This window comes from Pecten maximus, chromosome 12 (genome assembly GCF_902652985.1).
Source record: "Pecten maximus chromosome 12, xPecMax1.1, whole genome shotgun sequence".
Classification (NCBI taxonomy): Eukaryota; Metazoa; Mollusca; class Bivalvia; order Pectinida; family Pectinidae; genus Pecten; species Pecten maximus.
This window is the reverse complement of record NC_047026.1, coordinates 23,952,466-23,972,688: the sequence shown is the minus strand read 5'-3', so window position 1 is coordinate 23,972,688 and position 20,223 is coordinate 23,952,466. Positions and strand designations below refer to the sequence as shown.

The 20,223-nt window shown below is 34.4% G+C and overlaps 1 protein-coding gene across 10 annotated transcripts in view; it reads left to right on the top strand.

Moving 5' to 3' along the window:
* The window catches only part of LOC117339993 (Kv channel-interacting protein 4-like), a 420,070-nt gene that overhangs the window by 286,289 nt on the left and 113,558 nt on the right, over nucleotides 1-20,223 (top strand). The window contains exons 1-2 of one of the 10 annotated variants that reach the window (XM_033901724.1): nucleotides 7,159-7,476; nucleotides 10,518-10,520. The exons of 8 other annotated variants lie outside the window; for them this stretch is intronic. In XM_033901724.1, coding sequence (XP_033757615.1) covers nucleotides 7,332-7,476; nucleotides 10,518-10,520 — 148 coding nt within the window. In that variant the 5' untranslated portion in view covers nucleotides 7,159-7,331. Of the gene's footprint in view, nucleotides 1-7,158; nucleotides 7,477-10,517; nucleotides 10,521-20,223 lie in introns of those variants that run through there. One more of the 10 variants, XM_033901726.1, reaches the window with a different exon arrangement.

The following is a 20,223-nucleotide window of genomic DNA, read 5'->3' as shown; positions in this document are numbered from 1 at the left end:
CCATAATAATAAATGGCGGCCCCAGATAATTAAGTGGCGGCCGCCAGATAAATATGTGGCGGCCGCCAGATAATAAGTGGCGGCCGGCAGATAAAATATTTTCGTATGCCATGAAAAACATACTCCAATGTGAGCTTAAAACGCTTCCGTAGGGATCGCCACGTACCATTTGTAATGACTTCGGTATGTTATGGCTAGGGGACATTACGGATCACTTTCCTCACGGGAACAAACGCCCAACCAAAGGCAATAAGTGAGGTAGTTTGCAAGAATATTTTAGGATGCAAAACAATAAGGAAGGGAAGATATCCCATTTGGTCGCTTCTTATGAATGATACAATAGGGACAGTGAGTAAAATTCTTACGCCTTACTTCCAGGGACTTATTTATCAAAAGCGGAACAAGTGTAACTACAGATGAGTTTTTAAGGCATTATTTTACATCGTGATTTGCAAATTTACCAGCAAACCGGACGGCATATGATTAACCTAATAACCAAGAACGTGTTGATTGGTATGTATACATTTATTGACAACGTGTGTAAGTTACAAAATACCCTTCCATATAATAAGCAGATGCAAGTTAGTTTAACTTTCGGTCAGTATATCCCAGACCATATATGTGAAAGACGTGATAATGATAATCAATGATAGATATGTTTCCGGAGAAAAAATCCAAATTATAATGTTTAAGTATTCCAATTAAGAACTAAAACCAAAATTTAAATATACCTGTTGCAATCCGTGAAGAGAACAATGCTGCTGTCCTATGTCAATGATGCTGGACAGTGGCCAAAGCTACGAGGAACGAAACAAAGGTCAAATGAAGGAGAATTATACTTGTGACATTGGAACCCTACGTAAATCATTTATATATATATATTTATATACATCTGTATGTATCTCTGACCAAGCTCTAATTTCTAAATGAAATTATCTATTTAATATATATCTGTGACATCGCCAACAGCAGCAAGTAATGAATTATTAAGGATGAATCCACCTGGTATTAAGCAATGTTCGATTCCTACGCCGTAATGACATTTGTTAATTCCATAACAGATTCTATTTATGTTCAATATCAATGTTTCCGATATTAATCTCTGTTAATCTTATATGTAATCCGGGTTTGTACAACTACACGATGACAGGGAATCAATGTATTTTATTATACCAATAGTAAAAACAAACACATGTTTAAAACCGTCAGTATGAAACATATGTGACCCGCTTAAAGATATTGGATATAAGATATATCCTCACAAAAGCATCGTTCGCTTTGAATAAACTATTAATTGTGAAATGAAAAACATAAAAAAAAAATGTGATTTTTTGTGTGTTGTAAATCAGAACTATAATAATAATTTTGCGGAAAATATTCATCAATATCTCTTAAAACAAGATTATGAGAACAAAAAACGTAAGGTGCTTTTAAATTCATTTATCAACTTGCGAGTCGAAAATAGACGACCTACATGTATATTTTTCACATGAATATCGATCCTATGACTTTAAACATGTGAAAACTAACTGCAACTTTAATTGTTCACTGAAGATGACGTGGATGTTTCTAAACAATATCTGTAATATATCAACGTTTTTATTGAAATATACTGACGTTTCTATATTTGGGAACCCTTAGTTAAAGTATAGATCTTACGGGTCAAATTATCAGTTGTTACCCGTATCTATGCAAATCAGTAGGTATTTTGAATAGTAAGCGTTAACTTCAATACCATATCACAATGTTACCAGTGTTTGATTGATCTTAAGTGTCAAAGTTAGAGTCATACCCTGTATGTTTGTAAAACAGTGTCATATTTAGTGTCATATTGTGTGCGTTTGTTTGATTGTAAGCTTCAAAATTAGTGTCATACTACTCTGTATGTTTGTAAGATATTAGGCGTCATGTAGGGTGTCATACAATTTTTGTTTGGACGTGGGCATCGTTATATGTATGCCAAAGCTATATATGTATCGCCGACCCTTGAACTCTTTAGAACCAAGACAAATTCGTCTATCAGAGAAATCCGATGACCGCCGAAGCCTTCTAAAGGAAGCTTTGTTGTTACAAGATATTATATAGCCAGACACTATGGGAAAATCATATTGACATAGTGTCAATTGTTCTATAGAAACACAATGAATTACGAAAGCCTTTACATCTGTATTATAAACACAGCAACTATATATACTATAAATGCATGTATATATAATGCAATATGTCTATATCGTCCAAAAACATTATGATCCATAAGCATTTTATCAAAAATCCTATCAGCATTCTTTGGACAGCAACAGTATTGCCCACCCAACATTCAGCGCGCTAATCTTCCTGAAGCATAACATTCGAGTGTATTGTTACCCATTGAACACAGTATCAATATAGACCTGTATGCTGCGCATGCTCCGTATAACGTCATTCAAATACATGTACAATGGTTAAGTAAGAAATTGTCCTTCGACTAATTAATAAATTAACAGAGAACGCAACTCAATTAACACCCACTCTTGCTGTATGGTTGATTTCAAATTGACCTTTATGACGTCATCAGTGTGGTTCATAGCTGACACTGATGCCGTATTGTCAAATCATCATAACCGACATGATTATTTCAACTTCCGGTGATATGGCGCAGCTCATTAGACGCATAATGCACACTCGGGCAGTATTATATTGTCAAATAACATTCTATTATGATCGGCCGGCTTATGTGTTGTGATATATATAAGCCTAATGATTGATAGGACGTAAGAGCACAGGAACAGCCAGTGCAATACAGAACATCAAAGCAAATCAGATGTTTAAACACAAATAATACAAGGAATTGAGAAGATAATTGTCGATCGACAAAAGAAAAACCAAACCAAGTTTAAATACGAATCGACTTTATGATATTTATTTCGGCTCTTCTGCATCTAACTCTCGGTTTTTTTATAAAGTGCTAATATCTTGTGTCCTTAGCACAATCCTGAGATACTGGGCGGAATACTGAAGAGTTAAACATGATTTAACACAAAATGCCTTGTTGGACTATGATGAATTACAACAAAAATGCAGATAAACATGAAGACAGGAAGAGTTTATGTAGGCTACTACCTAATCACCACGTCGACCTGAGTTCAACTGATGAACTATACACAACAGTAGATTCAAACACCGTGTTGTGTCAGTGTAAGACCAAAATATCAAACGAAATGCATGGAAAATCTGTTTTGTTTGCATCGCTTGTCATTGGCTTTGGGATAACAAAGCAAAAAACAGTATTTCTATATCATACCAGCCTTGCATTTATCTTTTCTGTCGTGGAGTCAGTTTGTCAGGAAATATATATGTGTAATTATCATTGTGTTACTAATTCAACTGGAGATATCAAAACAATAACCATACACATGTACATCCAACAGGGATTTCAATGACTTGAATGTTATTATCAATTTGGGAAATAAAATTAGAATGTTTTTGTAACATTGAATAACACTGAGTATTGACACAATATCTTCAACCACACAATATCAAATTAACACACGCAATGTGTCCGAGAACGATAATGAAGAAAGTTACACGATCATAGCTTCAAATCAACGTAATCCTTTCTAGGATAAATCTATATTAGTTAACTGCTCAACTAGGTGTTACCTGGATAAGTATGCTATCAAATTTAGATAGGTGTAGCAGTATGATAATGAATATCGAATGTGATAAGTAAGTTCTGGATAATCTAAGAATACGTCAAGGTCAGCCTGAAAATCGGTCATGGATACTCCAACCTCCGAGAAGACCAATATCAGATTCAATACCATCATACTTATTTCAAGTAAGAATAGTAGGAAGGTACTCTATTTCATTTCCCCGTAGAGATGTATATCTTCGTAGAATTATATATTTTATTACATATCACTGCCGCGTCATCCTTGACATTCAGAGAGGCATGATGTTTAAGGAGCTTTTACTAATCGATAATTGTTCAGCTTTTCGAAATCCTGCATGATTTAGGAACGCAAAGCTGATGCATTGTCAATATTTAATATCAACGAATAAACTCAAATTTATAGCTTTGCCATGAATTAATTTGTGCGCCGTGCAAAGCAAAAAAAATAACAATAGCGATGTGCGATGATGTTAATAAAATGTTATAAAATTCAAAATGGACAGCGAAAACTGGTGTGTGGATCAAACAACAGGTTGCTTCAGCATATCTGTACACGTACAGTAGCGCCTGTCGGTCTTTCTCATCTAGCGAGAACTGCTTTATCGTGATGTGGAATCTAGAGGTGTTTTATTCAAAGCACTAGGACGCAAAGTGATTTGCATGATGGAAAGTGACTCGGTGAGGCCTCCATTGATTAGCGTGTATTCCGTCGGGCGTGGATCCAATCAGGTGTAACACGAACGCCCTGGAAATCAGAGAGTTCTTTCTCGTTTTCTGAGATGTTAAAGTCCAGGAAAACATAATCAGACATTAATATAAATATATTGCAATGTATAGCAATGTTGTTTTGTTTTTTTTTCCGTTTTGTTGCTTTTTGTTTTTATTATTATTTAAACGTGAAAAATCGAAAACTGGATATAAAATAGACAAGTCAGGGTTTCTGAAGTTATGTAATATGCATGAGTCGGATCGCCTGATTTGAGCTTTGTAATGTGGGAAACACGAACACTACTTTTGCTGGAGTAGAACCACTATAGACGAGCACGGGTTTGCCTTGCGTGTATATGCCCCAAATACATATCATATGTAGAAATGGACCACTAATTATTTACAATGACCTTCCCATGCATGGCATACCTTTATCTGTCTGTTTATTGACCGCCTACAGATGTTTTTTTTACCATTGTCCATTATTCGTCATTTATCATATTTATTATGGCATATGGAAATATTTCAGATGCTAAAAACCCGTATATGAGATTTTATATCCAGTCTATATATAGCTGAACTTTGATATTTAATATTTTACGATAATAGTGTGTGCAGCAAACGTTCTATCGCTCTATTGACGAAAAAATCAATAAGTAGGAATTAACTCTCTGATATTTGAACAATTTCAGAGAAGTGGATGCGTATTGCAGCAGACTTTATCTAACGTTTACGTTGAAGGACCTAAACCCATATAAATGCCGCATTCAGCAGACATATATCGGAGCCGAAGTTTCGTATCAGACATATGTCATAGACATAGTTTCGTAAACGCCGATTACATCTGTCTTCCAAACAGATCTCCCTCTAGAAACGTAGTTGGTTATATGGACATCGAGTGCTGGGCAGACCTAAGCCAATAACTACTCCCGGGCATGTAAAATAACTAAGTACGTCATATATTATTGTCGCACAGGCTTGACGTTGCCTTTAAAATATCAAATAACATAGATATATGGGAGTTTTACCTTGCTTGTCACTGCTGCACTGAAAACAAATGCAAGTATATGCAACAAAAACAAACATATATGTGTGTGTGTGTGTGTGTGTGTGTGTGTGTGTGTGTGTGTGTGTGCACAACCAAACATCTTAATTGTATATCTTAGTGGTTACCGAACACTAAAACCTACATCGAGTACATTATTTATCATTATCCAGATACATTCTACTACCCCCCCCCCCCCCCCCCCCCCCCCCCCCCCCCCCTCAAATTTTAAATACACCATTTCCAAATGCCAATGATCGCGGACACCTTGTTCCGTATTCATGATATACGTAACAATATAATTATTACAATCATGCCTTATTGTAATTAGTAATTATAGTTTACATTGTCGTGATACCTGAACCATGTGATTTAGGATCTTAATCAAGATGTTTATGTTAATACTTCAACGTTGTTAAAGGAGGGAATTTCACTCTTTCATTTCATTTACCAATACAGCAATGAAAACGTGCTCTTAATTGTACATAAAGTTTGCTTGGATTAGAAAAATGCTGATTAATAACTACGAATCTATCGATTCACAATGATCGTTTTTCTTGTTCCTCATCTGGGTTGCTTTGCGTGTACAATCACGCTTCATCATATCTATTTTTAAAACAAGACTTAAATGACGGCTATAGCATACAATTAAACTGGGAAATGGAGACTTTCTGTACCCGATTATCACGTTACCCAGACAACTATACGTCAATTAACAAGCACTGACGATAAAATAGCATTGTTATTAAAACAAAAGGCTGGCATTCTGTGTTCTTTATGTATCTTAATGAATCCGATTCAAACTTATTGTATGGGAAACATCTTTATTAATTCGTTGATAATTATTATTATTACTATTTTGTGAATGGTATATATTCATTGTAGGGAGCTTAATGTGTCTTTTGCATGTAACCTCTCGTCATATACATATGCTTTGCTCGTTAAAACCCCGTCCAATATCTAAGATAATATGATTTCAGATGCACACTCGTTATATTTGTTTTGCGTGAACGATTCCTCTCTAAAAAAAGTACTACCATCTTCCTTGTAAATACAGTTAATATTATTAAATATTAGCACGTTTAATGTACACGTTATTATCAACAAGGATTGTTCGTTAGAACATGACTGTCCATTGCTAACTGGTAAGGTTGAGTTTATTCCTTCCTTCCTCTAGCTTAGAAGCATTGACATATGATTGATCCAGCGCCGCGAACGACTATCTCCCTCCCATACCACTGTATGCGTGGATTCCAGACGGCTGTATAGCGCTATAGTGGGACAGTAGTGAGAGCAACCATATACCGGAGATAGCGCTTCACTATATAACTTATAGCACGCTTCGAGTGTAGTTTTTAAACCAGTTATATCATGGAATTGAGTCTCTTGATTGGATGTCTTATATATGATGAAGGGAAAGCGAGCTGTGTCACCGAGTACTTCTAATGACAGGCGGCGTGTTCTATCAACAGTTTTAACCATTCCTCCTTTCCAATGTCGTAACGATTTTATTGGGATGTATTGATACAGTTTTCGTATATTTAATATAATATATATACATGTGTATAAGCACACACACATAATATATAAATAGTACGTGGATGCGCCTGCAAAAGGACACTGTATCGTATTAATTCATCGATACGTTAATTAATTTGAGTATTTTTTTTATCATATTTGCATATACATATATATCTATATATATATATACAGGAGTATATATGCTAGTGATATCACGATAGTTCAGCTCCAAGGAGTAAAAACGTTCAATACATTTTGTGAGTGATATACGCGCGCTGACCTTGTGATACCTAAACCTGGCACCAAGTGTGTGTTTCTGAAGCGATACCGGCGAGGAAGTGTTGATTGTTAATCGTTTGCTGGAGAGGGTGCGTACCTGCCCGTCAACAATATTGTCTAGTACATATGTGTGTATGGTTTGACAAGTGGCATACTAAAACGCGCTGCAGGGCAGCTAACGACTTTCTCAAAGGAAGCCGAATGTTTCGGATGATCGTCTATAGGCTTTTTCCACCACTAAGGAAACACCTTCTTTTCTCTAAAGAAAAACGTAAGTCATATCTTCTCAAAAATCTTATAAATCGCACAATCACTTAGAAAGCAACGAACGGTAACTAGCTTGATTGTATACCTTATTCAATGCACTGACAATCGTATGATTGTTTATGTATATATAATTTCTCTATTCTACGACTATGCCTACACCAAAAGTAGATTCAGACTGTTTGCCTACTCCAAAAGTAGATTCAGACTGTTATTCAAACCTTCCAATAGGTGTGAACTCGCGTGTTAGGTCTGTATGTTTTGGCAAACATGACGAAACTTGACAGCAAATTTGCTTGCCTTTGTAATTAATGTATCAACATCTCACTGATCACTACCTGATATACTGGTGTAGTGATACTGTCAGTTCTTTAATTATATTAAAATAATTACAGGGATTGTCGAGAAATGTATATACCCTTGCGTTAGAAGTGGGCGTGTCGGGTACACGTTTCCAAACGCGTGGAATGTACATATGTACAGTTGTATGTATTGACACGGTACATTTACTGCACTGTAAACATACACCAGTGCGCAGTAAATAAGGCATCGACATTACTCAATGGAAATCGTACATATATTTCAAGATGACATTTATACGGATATATGTAGGAACCGCTACACACGTACACTATTTTGGTATGACAGTTTATGACTGAAAACTACCTGATAAGATTAGATAATTGTTACATAATTCAAAACCTTAATGCATTATATGACGTAGCATCAATGACACATCATTACGTCAATATGTCTATGCCATCCGATGCCTATAACGGCAATGAAGTATCATGGGGTTATTCTAATAGCTCCAATATTCCACCAGAAGACGCCCAGACGCTGTTGCTCTAGTATAGACGTTATGGCGACTGAGTGTAAGGATATACAGTGGGAAATAACCATTTGTTACCAGATAATCTGTCTCCGTCTGGTGAATCCTAAATATTTCATATCTGAATATGCTGCAGCGAAAATATATTCACTGTAAAAAAAACAGTAAACAGAAAATGCCAGATGGCAAAAATAAATGATTTAAATGTTAAGTTGACCAATCTAGTGACAATAGAACATACAACATTAAGATGAACTATCAACACTCAATGTCATCATGTCATGGTTAATTGCATTTAGTAAGTCAGTTGACAGTATTACAGAACACCATGGTACCGAAAGGAAGAATAAATATATACACAGTAAATTGACCAATCAGTCGACAGTATTACATTGTAACAAACGAAACAATTAACATATACTCATTAAATGAACCAATCAGTCGACATTATTGTGTGGTAACAAAAGGAACAATTTACATATACACTGTCAATTGACCAATCAGTCTACAGTATTATGTGGTAACAAAGGAACAATTAACATATTCACATACAATTGACCAATCAATCGACAGTATTATGTGGTAACAAAAGGAACAATTAACCCATACACAGTAACAGAATGACAGACCAACATGGCAACAAAAGCAACTTTTAGCTTGTTCACAGAAAATTGACCAATCAGAAAACAGTATTACAGATCAACATGGAAACAAAAGGAGCAATTACCGTTAAGACAGTAGATTGACCAGTCAGACAGCAGTATTTATGCTTAGAAAACTCATTGGCCTATTGGTCAACAACATGTATGGGTCTATAATATCATTATACAATGACGTAATATGACGTAATATTACACGTTTTCCTGCGGTATTTCGTGCTTATTTGTCATCATAATTCGAGTTTTTACGGGTTTTGATATGAATTAGCCCATCTGATAGAATATGGCTATTTTTGTCTGTACCATTACAAAAGAAACGTCATTCTTCACTTCCGGTAGTGAGTAAAACAATTAAAACCGTACACTGTATATAGAATTTAATAGCTTATCTACGGATGTATTATGCCCGTTACAGAAGTGTGAAGTAATGTTATGATATATTCGGTATGAAGTAGCAGAAAGGATGAGTAAATCCATTCCCTTGCATATGTCATGTGTGGTTTTGTGGTGACTTAAAAAGATGTAAAGCCGTTATTTGTCAGTGATAGTCATCACTAATACGTTCATTTTTCGCCAGACTTTGGCTAATAGACTTCGCTAATTAACCCCAAACGTAACTGCCACTTATACTGGCATACATGCACGAATACCACCCCAAAAGGCCTATATACTTATAATAAAGTTGATTTTTCTGTACGATATAAAATTGCTTCACGAGTTTCTATGATATCATTTATGTACACCAATTAATTTTTGAAGCATATTTAGATAAATAGATGATGATTGTTCCTGTGATATTTACAGAACAACCACCATTGTTAAAGTAGTACTTGTTTGATATCAAAGTAATTACAGATAATCAAGATATCAATGAAATAGGCAATATTTCGCATGTTTTGGTCTAATTGTATCGGATCGCATTTAAAGTACATTTTGTATTTTAATGAACATATTGCTTTTATCTTTAAATTGACTAGTTGTTAAGTCATATTGATTGTTTAGAAAAGCTGTTTTCTTGAAGTATGCCAAGTGTACATTTATAGCATACATTTGTCTTTAAATTCTTTAGATTATTATATGCTATATATTTTTAAACAGTCGTTTGCTTTTGCTTCTCCAACGTATCCTTTACAATTTTCAAAATTATTGCCTGTTTATCTGTACAAATTGACCCCATTTTAATTAAGCTTCCTGTGCGTGGCCAGTTTATTTTCTCATGGTAAACATTCAAATCAACTCGCTGTAGTTGAATTTCACTGTAACTAGACCCTGATTACAGTAATTAATGTGTATTTACGTAAAAAATAACGATAAGTTGTTATGATATCATATCATTCTGCATATTCCTTCTGTAGACAGTAGAGAGATGGATATATTAGCGAGATTGTAACAAAACCGCAGATATATTGAGTGTACAGTTGTACAGTAGTTTAGTTTAAAATGTCTGTTATAAACCTAACGTGTTTATTATCAGTTGAGATAGCTTTACAGGCTTCCGCCCATTGTCTTCATTTAATGTACCTGAAGTAAGTCTGATGATAAAGCAGTTTGTAACAGTGGGTCGATAAGTGATTTGTTTATCTAAGCAATATTGTATTTCTCAATCTTGTTTCATCGGCTTGTATTAATGCAGTAAGGTTTTAACGTATATAGATGCTAAAAATGTATAATGAACCGTATTAACATTCAGATGAAATAGCACAAAAAACACCAGTACGGCAAGGAAAATTGCAAACATGTTTTAACGAATCGCGCTACACATAAAAGGACGTACACGAATAGCTTTTCTGGCGCTATTAAGTGATGGCGGGACCACTACAACATGTCAGACGTTTTATTGTATATACTGACCATTATTATAACCCATGGTAATGAGAAATGACCGTACGGTCATGAACACAGCTTGGTCCAAACAAGCTGCGGAATTGCCCGGACCACACATGAACAGTCACCCCACGCTGCAGCGATACCCATCATCCAATGTTATTGTGAAGGGAATCATATTGGCAGAGATAGCCGGAAAACATTACATTAACAAATGCATCCAGTTAAATCGAAAAACTTTTTTTTTTTCGAATAAAAAATTATGACAGTCTGTCATTTCTGCGAGAATAGGAACATTTTTAAATATCTTTATCACATTCTTTATTATTATTCTTGAGAAAAGTTATTTTTAGAGATTTATAATTAGCCGTCTTCAGTAAAGAGAGTATGGTATTTTTAAATTCGTACAATTTCTATAAACACTACAGTCTACAGTAATGGACTACCCAGAGGATATTCGAGATGTGGGATACATGCTACATGTATCTCACTGTAACTTGCATTTACATTTTCATGAGGCCCAAATGTATAGTGTATATAGTATATGTGTTGTTAATGATTTGTTGTCATTGATCAATGGTTTTCTCCCCTATCATAGACATTCTAAACAATTTCCTTCCGAATTATGAATCGCAGATCTATTTTGAAATGCACTAAATAAGGGTTCCTTACACTTTATAAATTCCCAAACGTTCCCGGTTGGTTAGAAGCATATGGCTCCATTACGAGTATCTCAAGATTCATCATCATTTGGTAGAGTTTGACATTCAACCTGTTGACTTTATCTTTTTGATGTCTATCAAAATAAATGGTATAACCACCACGAAATACGAAATATATTTTTATTATTAATTGCTTTGTGCAACAGCTAGATGAGCATGTTTACAATCCCAACTACTGCTAATATGAATCTTTGCTAAAATTGTATCCCCGTGTCTCTTAAATATTGATTATAAATGTTCTCCTAATTGTAAGGAAGGCATGAAACAAAAAATTACAGAAAAAAAGATATCAAACTTAACATAAATTATGAGTAATTTTTATCGGTTATGTTCAATATTCTCTGTCATTCATGTTCAGTATCAACTATAATTCATGTTCAATATCAACAACAATTCATGTTCAATATCCTCTGTCATTCATGTTCAATATAAACTACAATTCATGTTCAATATCAACAACAATTCATGTTCAATATCCTCTGTCATTCATGTTCAATATAAACAACAATTCATGTTCAATATCATTTAACAATCCTGTTAAATACCCATGATGTCTAACCTATTTTGTGATATATAAAGCCAACACTTGGTTCAAGACATGTAGCATAAACAATATTTCTCTCCATAAATCTACGCAAAAACAAAGCTATAGTCATTCCTCGAAATATTGTCATTGTCTTGTCAGCTCAAGCAAACATTGCTTCGGTTGTTGTTTCTTGGTCGGCGGGCTGGACACTGTTTAAAAGTCCTGTATACCCTTGTGTATTCTCTTAGCTATATTACTTAACATAGCATTTGGTGATATGATTGTTTGTGCTTTTGTTATAGTAGCACAACATTCAGGGCACCATCTGTATTAATTGTTGACATCATTTTGATGATTGATGGAAAATACTATATTTTCTTTTTTTTATGAAGCCAAACGTGTTTGATACTAGTTTTATTTCCTTAGTGGTTTCATTATCAACACCTTAGTTCTCGTTTTGGAGGATTTAGCAGAGGACACCTCCCCTCCCTGAACACTCGGTCGTATTCGTCTTTTACTTTTTCGATGGAACTCCATACTCCATAGTATTCGTATTTTGGCCAAGTGCTGTCAATTATAAATTATCAATTATAATTACTGTTTCTGTCAATGTTGGTATTCTCTGTTTTATTGTACCTTCGTAAAAAGTAAACTAAATTTATGTTCAAAAAGATATTTTGTGCGCAAATATGATAGTGAGTATGTTAATGATTGGACTATTAATCTTTCGCGCTATAAGTGTGAAGGGGTCTTGAACCTGTAAGAGTTATATGATCATGTGAAGTATTTCCTAGATGGGCCTCGTTTAGGCTCATTACAAACTAACGGCCCACTACCCTTTTGATGGCTGCCTATTTGCATATCGTACTTTAGCAGCAAGCTCTTCATAGCCTTCTGTATTTGCATGTGTCATTCAAAGCTATTTGTTACAAATGAAATGCGTGATTTTCAGCTTTACGACGTTCTTCACCTCCGTGCTAAGCGACATTGGCGATGCCAATGTGACCGTAAGTCGATTCCGTTTTGATGATGGTTGACATCACGCACACACTGAAGCTTTCAGTCTTCAACTCGGGAACACCATATACTTTTGTTTGAAAACTGTGAATGTGAAGTTAATGAGTCGAGATTTTTCCACTCGATTTTTTCGCCATTATGTAATCATGTTCTGCGTTAGGGTAAATCTGTGTTCGCCTGATTGCATGAGATACGGTTTGTTTGATAATATGATACAGTTGTAGCTGGATAAAGTAGAGGAATATTTCATCAAATGACATATGTTAGTGCGTAGCATGACATATGTTGGTGAATGACATATGTTGGTGGGTAGAATAGTATATGTTGGTGGGTAGAATAGTATATGTTTGTGGGTAGAATGGTATATGTTGGTGGGTAAAATGGTATATGAAGTGTGTAGAATGACGTACAGTACGTTGAATGTATATCTGCAGATTAAATGACATATGCGAAGTTCATTGATTGATACCTTACTTTTTTTGGGGGGGGGGGGGTGACATAAACGTACTTAATTGAATAATTTATATATGTGGGTTGGATGACATGTGAACTTAATTAGGTGATACATGTCCGCTTGTTTGATGAAATGTGTAGTTCATTTGATGATACATGTCTGTTGGTTGGTGACATACGTTTAGTTCAAGAAATAATACATGTCTGCTGGTTTGATGACAGGTAAGGTTCATTAAACGATACATGTATGTTGGTTGTATGGCATAAGTTTAGTTCAAGAAATAATACATGTATGTTGGTTGGATAACATGTAAGGTTCATTTAATGATACATGTCTGTTGGTTGGATGACATGTGAAATTCATTAAATGATACAGTGAAAGAATGTATTGTATTAAGTTAGAAATATACTGAAAAATACTGTCGTATCCTGACGGTTAAATGAATTATTGTTTAGATTATATATGATGTGTGACACGTTTCATTTTGTATTTCTCTTTATCTCATTTCTTGACTTTTTCATTTTTCTGATACAGAAAAATAAAAATATGTATTTAAAACATTATGTGACACATTTCACTGTTTATTTAGAGCACTGCTCATCATTTAACCATGTAAACATGATACACGACTGATTAAAACTTATGATATAGGTATATACTCTTTATGTCGGCACAAAAGACAGCAAAGAGGACAGAGGAGACAAAAAAATTGAATAGGAGAGAAAACAATGGCATTCACAAAATACCAACTATTACTTTCCCCATAACTTCCTTATCCATTGTACATTTTTTATAACTTTAAAAAAATCATATATCATCATGTTAGCGAAGTTCATATAAAGTCAAAGTGCCAATCAGATGTGCATTGGATATTTTCTAATTCGTTTTCGCAAATCAGATGTATTATAGAAATATTGTAATCCATATCCTAATTCACCTGCACGATTGTTGAAATCGATTTTCTGTCGACTTCCCGTTAACGACATAGTCACATCTGAATTGAAGCTATATCAATATATAGCAACGATGTGGAAATATTCATGAGTGTGTTGATTGCTAGTGGGATCTAATCGTTTGTGCCCACATGACCAATAGAGATTAAACCTTATCCAGGCATCTCACAAAGCACTCGTGATTGGGTCACATAATTATTGTTTAAAGGTGTAATACGATCAATAATTGTACACAATTTTTTTATCTATTAATACACCTCTGATCAATCTAAAGTAATGAAGTGTTTACATTTAAACGTTTATTTACCGAACCGATGAAAACTTTGGGTTCAGAGAGTTTACTTTGTTTAGAGTATTTAATGAAACCCTATTGGAGTTATTTAAATGTGATGAGTAATCAGATGACTTTATGTAATGTATTTGATTTCTGATAATACTATGGTGTCATTAAATTATTGGTAATATGCCCGTTGTTGATATTTGCTCAGGAACATGTTTGGATCGTTGAATTTGCAACAGTTCATTAATGTTTCAGTATAGCCTCTAATTCAGTAATTGAAATACGTGTTATATCACAAATCATTCAGTTTTGTTCGAAGCATGAGATAGCTAGTCGGGGCAAAACAAGTTATTTCAACCCCGTTTTGTCGGAGTTATTAATACTTTATCGTCTTATGAAAATAAGAAATCGTAGATTTAACTTGTGTGTTTAAGCATCTTGAAAACTCTACATTGGTATTTTCGACAGTATACTTTTGACACAAACATATTTCGTTAAATAAATGGATCCTAACATTGTAGATTGTAACATTAATATTCGGAAACGGTACCATTGTATAGCCATTACATTCAAATTGCATTGAATATGTAAAAATAGGTTCCAAAATATGGCAATTGGGTAGCTCATAAAATTTGGTGAACAATAACTATCTTTGCTCGCACAATAAAAAAATAAGCAGCTCTCAAAGCATCATCGAAACATTCGCCCAAGAAAAAATTCCACCTCTGCGAAAATTATTTTGGACTCGTTTAGAATTCGCCCTGAGTGTTTGTGAAATGTTTACATTCAGAATTTGTCAGGCACTCTCTATATTGCCTTTTTTCGGATTATCCACCCTGTATATTCGTACGTTAGAGATGTGCGGTATATTGTGTATGCTTTACATGCGAATCTTTCGTTCGGTGATTTATTACTGAACAAACTAACCGCACTATTTATGCTCCTTACGTAATACAGAATAAAATATCACGCAATCTATATTTCATATATAACGAGAAGTTAGGTGATTTTATTGTTGACTGTGGATACTGCAGGAAACCCTCAGAGTTCTGTAAACAATGTCCGGATGAGCTTCCGCTTTTCTTATTTTTCAGACGGTGTAACATATTTCCGCTTTTCTTTGATAAGGCAGACTTACCAGGTAGTGCTATAATTGCCTTCATCTCGAAAACTCCCTTGTAAATCTACATTCCATTGTTTTTATTCCAATACGCCGGCAATGCTTCATGTGTGGATGAGTATTTATATTTCTCTTTTATGTATTCAAATAAAATATTATTTTACAAAGTCTATAACTCATGTTGTCACTTTGTCAGGATACCAGGAACAGAAAGAAATTTGCTGAAGGAAAAGACAAATGGAACTCGATTTCCGTCTATCGATTATATTTGCATACAGTTACGTGTAGCCTAGCCAGACTATTCCATGTCTTAGAATTGCAGAACTGAGCACGACACAATATGGCGTCTAGTATCGTATGGCCCTGTTAGAATATTGCATGTCCTAGAATTGCAGACCTGAACATGACATACTATTGCGACCAGTTTTGCCTAGCCATCTCAGACTTGCCCTTGTCTTAGAAGTGCAGAGCTGAACACTGCATACTTTGGCATCCAGTTTTGTTCAGCCCTATCAGACTTTCTTAAAAAAGCAGAAAGAAACAAGAACACTTTTTTTAAGTAAAATTCTGGAAATACGTATATACACGTATATGTGTCGGCCAGGCTATTGCTTTTATATTGGTCATTTTTTCTTTTGAATTTAGTTAGCTTTTTTCAAATATTCTATTGTGCTTAAATGCGTTTCAAATATTACTAACGAAGAAGAAGAAACCACATACATGAACATATAATATTTGATCCGATTTCCCACAATTCTCATCGGCCAAGCAAGGTCACGTAGATGTCAGTGCTTTGTTCAGAAACACAGATTCTATATTGCGTTGATCACGTCATGATCAATTTGACGTCACAATGCCCGAATGTTAATTTCCTGCTATTATTATCATCGATATAACAGTAATGCAATTCTACCCTTTTGCAAACACGGTCAAGATCAAATATAAAAAATAATGTTCTTCGATTCGGTTAATGTGATGTTATACCGAATCAAATATTGACGTATGGCGAGACCTGACCAAAGGTCCAAAATTGATAAATACCTTACATATGACCAAGTTAACAAACATCAAGCAAGGAATTACTCACTATAAAGAATGTTTGGTTGCTATTTATGAGTTTTTGATTCAACCAAGTCATGGCAGTCTGTTACATCTGCGATTTTGATATAAGAAACAATTATGTACGTTCAAACGCTTGATGCAATTGCTATCCATATGACATGCTACATATGTATATGCATGCTTATTTCAACAAGATGGCTGTTCGTTCATTAAATAAGCTATATATATGGTGATTCGAAAGAAAATCCAAATTTCTGGTGCATATAGTGATTGGAATCGAAAGCTCTTAAAAGTGTGCAACACAGTTGTTTGCCGTCATATTACTACAATTGCGCTACTGCTAATGACAAAATGTGCATTTCTATCATTAACTATCCCTTCGTCGACTCTGACGCCGTCGGGAAATAAAATATCAAGGCTTCAGCGCATGACTCACTAAAATGATAATAAAAAAAAAGAAATATATTTCCATTGCGTGTTCGCAAATGATATGACAGAATATATAAATAATTAAAGGTCTATCATCGACATTGATATTCACGTTGTACAAGCAGCTTAACTACCGACTTACTGTCTCTTGTGTAGGACGATAATTGAATAATTATAGCAAACCGTCCCTACGGTATCATTGTTCTATAAATAGATTTATTCCAACACTGTTACAACAGGCTTTGTCAATGGGGATGATACAATAGCATGTCGATCCTTGAAAACAACCTGCGTGTCGGCTGAGTTATCGTTTCTACGGGAGAACAAGGTTGTTGGGTATATATTTAATATTGAGGATAAGAGGGTTGATACAGACTCTACTGACCTCTTATATTAGGACTTGTCAATAGTGACAATCTTCACTTACTATACAACATAAGCCGTTTTAAATGATGGAACGCCATTAAGGAGTTATCTGATGATTTCTATAACAGAGATGATACTGGGGCGTAGATGAATTATCTTGTTTATTTATATTGGTATTCTTTTCTTTAAAATTAGATCTCAAATTACGTTCTGTCCGTTCTGGGCCCTGTTGTACAAAGGGCGATTAGGATAATCGCACAATTTTAAAATTCTAATCAAATTATTTATGCTGAAACTAACTTGATAACATTGTATGAACTTATAACACTCGTAAGTTTCTTTCTACCTGCCCATTTTAAGGAACAATCACACATATTTTGAAGTAAAGTTGAAATGAGATTTACATTAATCAGGTGACTAAGGTATTCATCTTTTTAACAACTGTATCCTATGTTAGTGAAAACCTTTTTACTTACGAATAGTAGAACGCTGGAGTGATCTCGAGAGGAGCAACATTGATTATTATTACTCCATTTATACACACTTTATCATTAATTTACGACCGCTAAGTGCACATGAACTTCGATTACACAAGCTGTTGACTAATTTGTTGTTTAAATATGCCGAATATTTGATATACATGTATTTCGAAAGTTTTTTTATATAAATAAATCCCACACTCTACTTAAGGCGACAGACAGATGCTATAAATGAAATATTGGTGAAAACTATACTGTTCATTTAATAGCGATCTCCTAAATTAACTATAAATAACATACCATTTTACATTACTCATAAATATGTATAAAACTGTTATATTGGTTGAAGATAGATGCTATCAATGAAATATTGGTGAAAACTATACTGTTCATTTAATAACGATCTCCTAAATTAACGAGAAATAACATACAAGAACTGTAGCATTTTATATTACTCATAAATATGTATAAAACTGTTATATTGGTTGAAGACTTTATGTTATGACATTACGTTTTAACTAGAAAATACACATTTTCTTATTAATGACAACCAAAATAACGTGCAAATGTTAAAGAGGAGTAGAAAAATGACTTGATTCTTGAGGCAGCTAAACTCCAACACCACGTCTTTAACAGAATGTGAACACAGCGATAGGAATCATTGGATGTTCTAATCCAACCAGGAACCTGGATCAACCATCATAACTCGACGAATATTTAACATATGATTCGCATGCTAACTGCCAGGAGGAGCAAATATATTGTTTATATAGGACCCACACACTTACTACCAAAGATTGCCGCTCATTGTGTTCATCTCGGACAGATACTTACTGCCAGAAAGGTGCCTCTCAGTGTTGTTATTCCATTAAGCCCTGAGAATACGTTATTTTGAGATACACTCTTTCCTTTTCATTGTTTACACAGAATTTACTATTGTAGTTCACTGGCTATCTAATACTAACCAGAAGTGAGCTATAAGGGGAATGGCTGAGTACGTAATCTAGGGGGAGGATATGATCACATAATGCATTATTTGTGGTATGCAATGTTAGCTCGTATACAGGACAAACTATGTTTATTGGAAACTCATGGGTACTAGTGTATTATCTGTCCGTTATATGTGGTAGATAAGACTGATATCCATGTGACATGCATTTGTCATCGTCACATTGCACAGGAATACAATTTCCAGTACCTTCGTATTTAAGAAACCCTTGCCGTTTTGTGTATTAGTAATTCAATTAAAATACATTCTTTTCTTGATTTTCATTTAAAGGGAATTGTGTGTTGATATTTTAGTATTCTCACTACTACGTTAAACTAAATAAATTTTAGATAAGATATCACAAAGTGTCATGGACATCATTTTCATCTGTCTAATAGTTATATCTATCAATAATATCTATTTCAAAAACTATTTCCATTTGTATGGATATCACCCTCTAAATTTGGTTGGTAGCCATGATTGATCAATTTATTACGTTTCACTTTAATTTTGATATACTAGTACACAAAAGTGGCTTTTGCGCAACAAAAGTATTAAAGTGAATCTTCACACATTTCAAAAATATTTTTGACGTAATGATAATGCATTTTATTGCTTTTGAACATTTCTAATATGCGATGTAACTTAAATAAGCGTGATGGTTCGTGTAATCCTCGTTATGTTTTGTTGATGTCTGTATGTTTGATGGTATCCAAGGTTGTGTGTTTACTATTATTTAATTCTGTGGAACATTTTATTGTATTATTACATTACATAATTAGATTATATGCATCGTATATCTATACATATCGACCTTTGTAGATATATCTACCAGCGTGTATAGAAATATAAAATCATGATAAACATTCAGTGAGCCGTATCCAATTAATCAGAGGTTATTATGCCATGCTGACTTTGGTTCCAACCTGTATAGAGACATTAAAGAATTACAGTTAATGACGTATAAAGTACGTAGTTACCCTGATGGTAAACATGAGTATGTATACCTAGAACAGACGGATGGTTGGATGACGCCTGCCCCT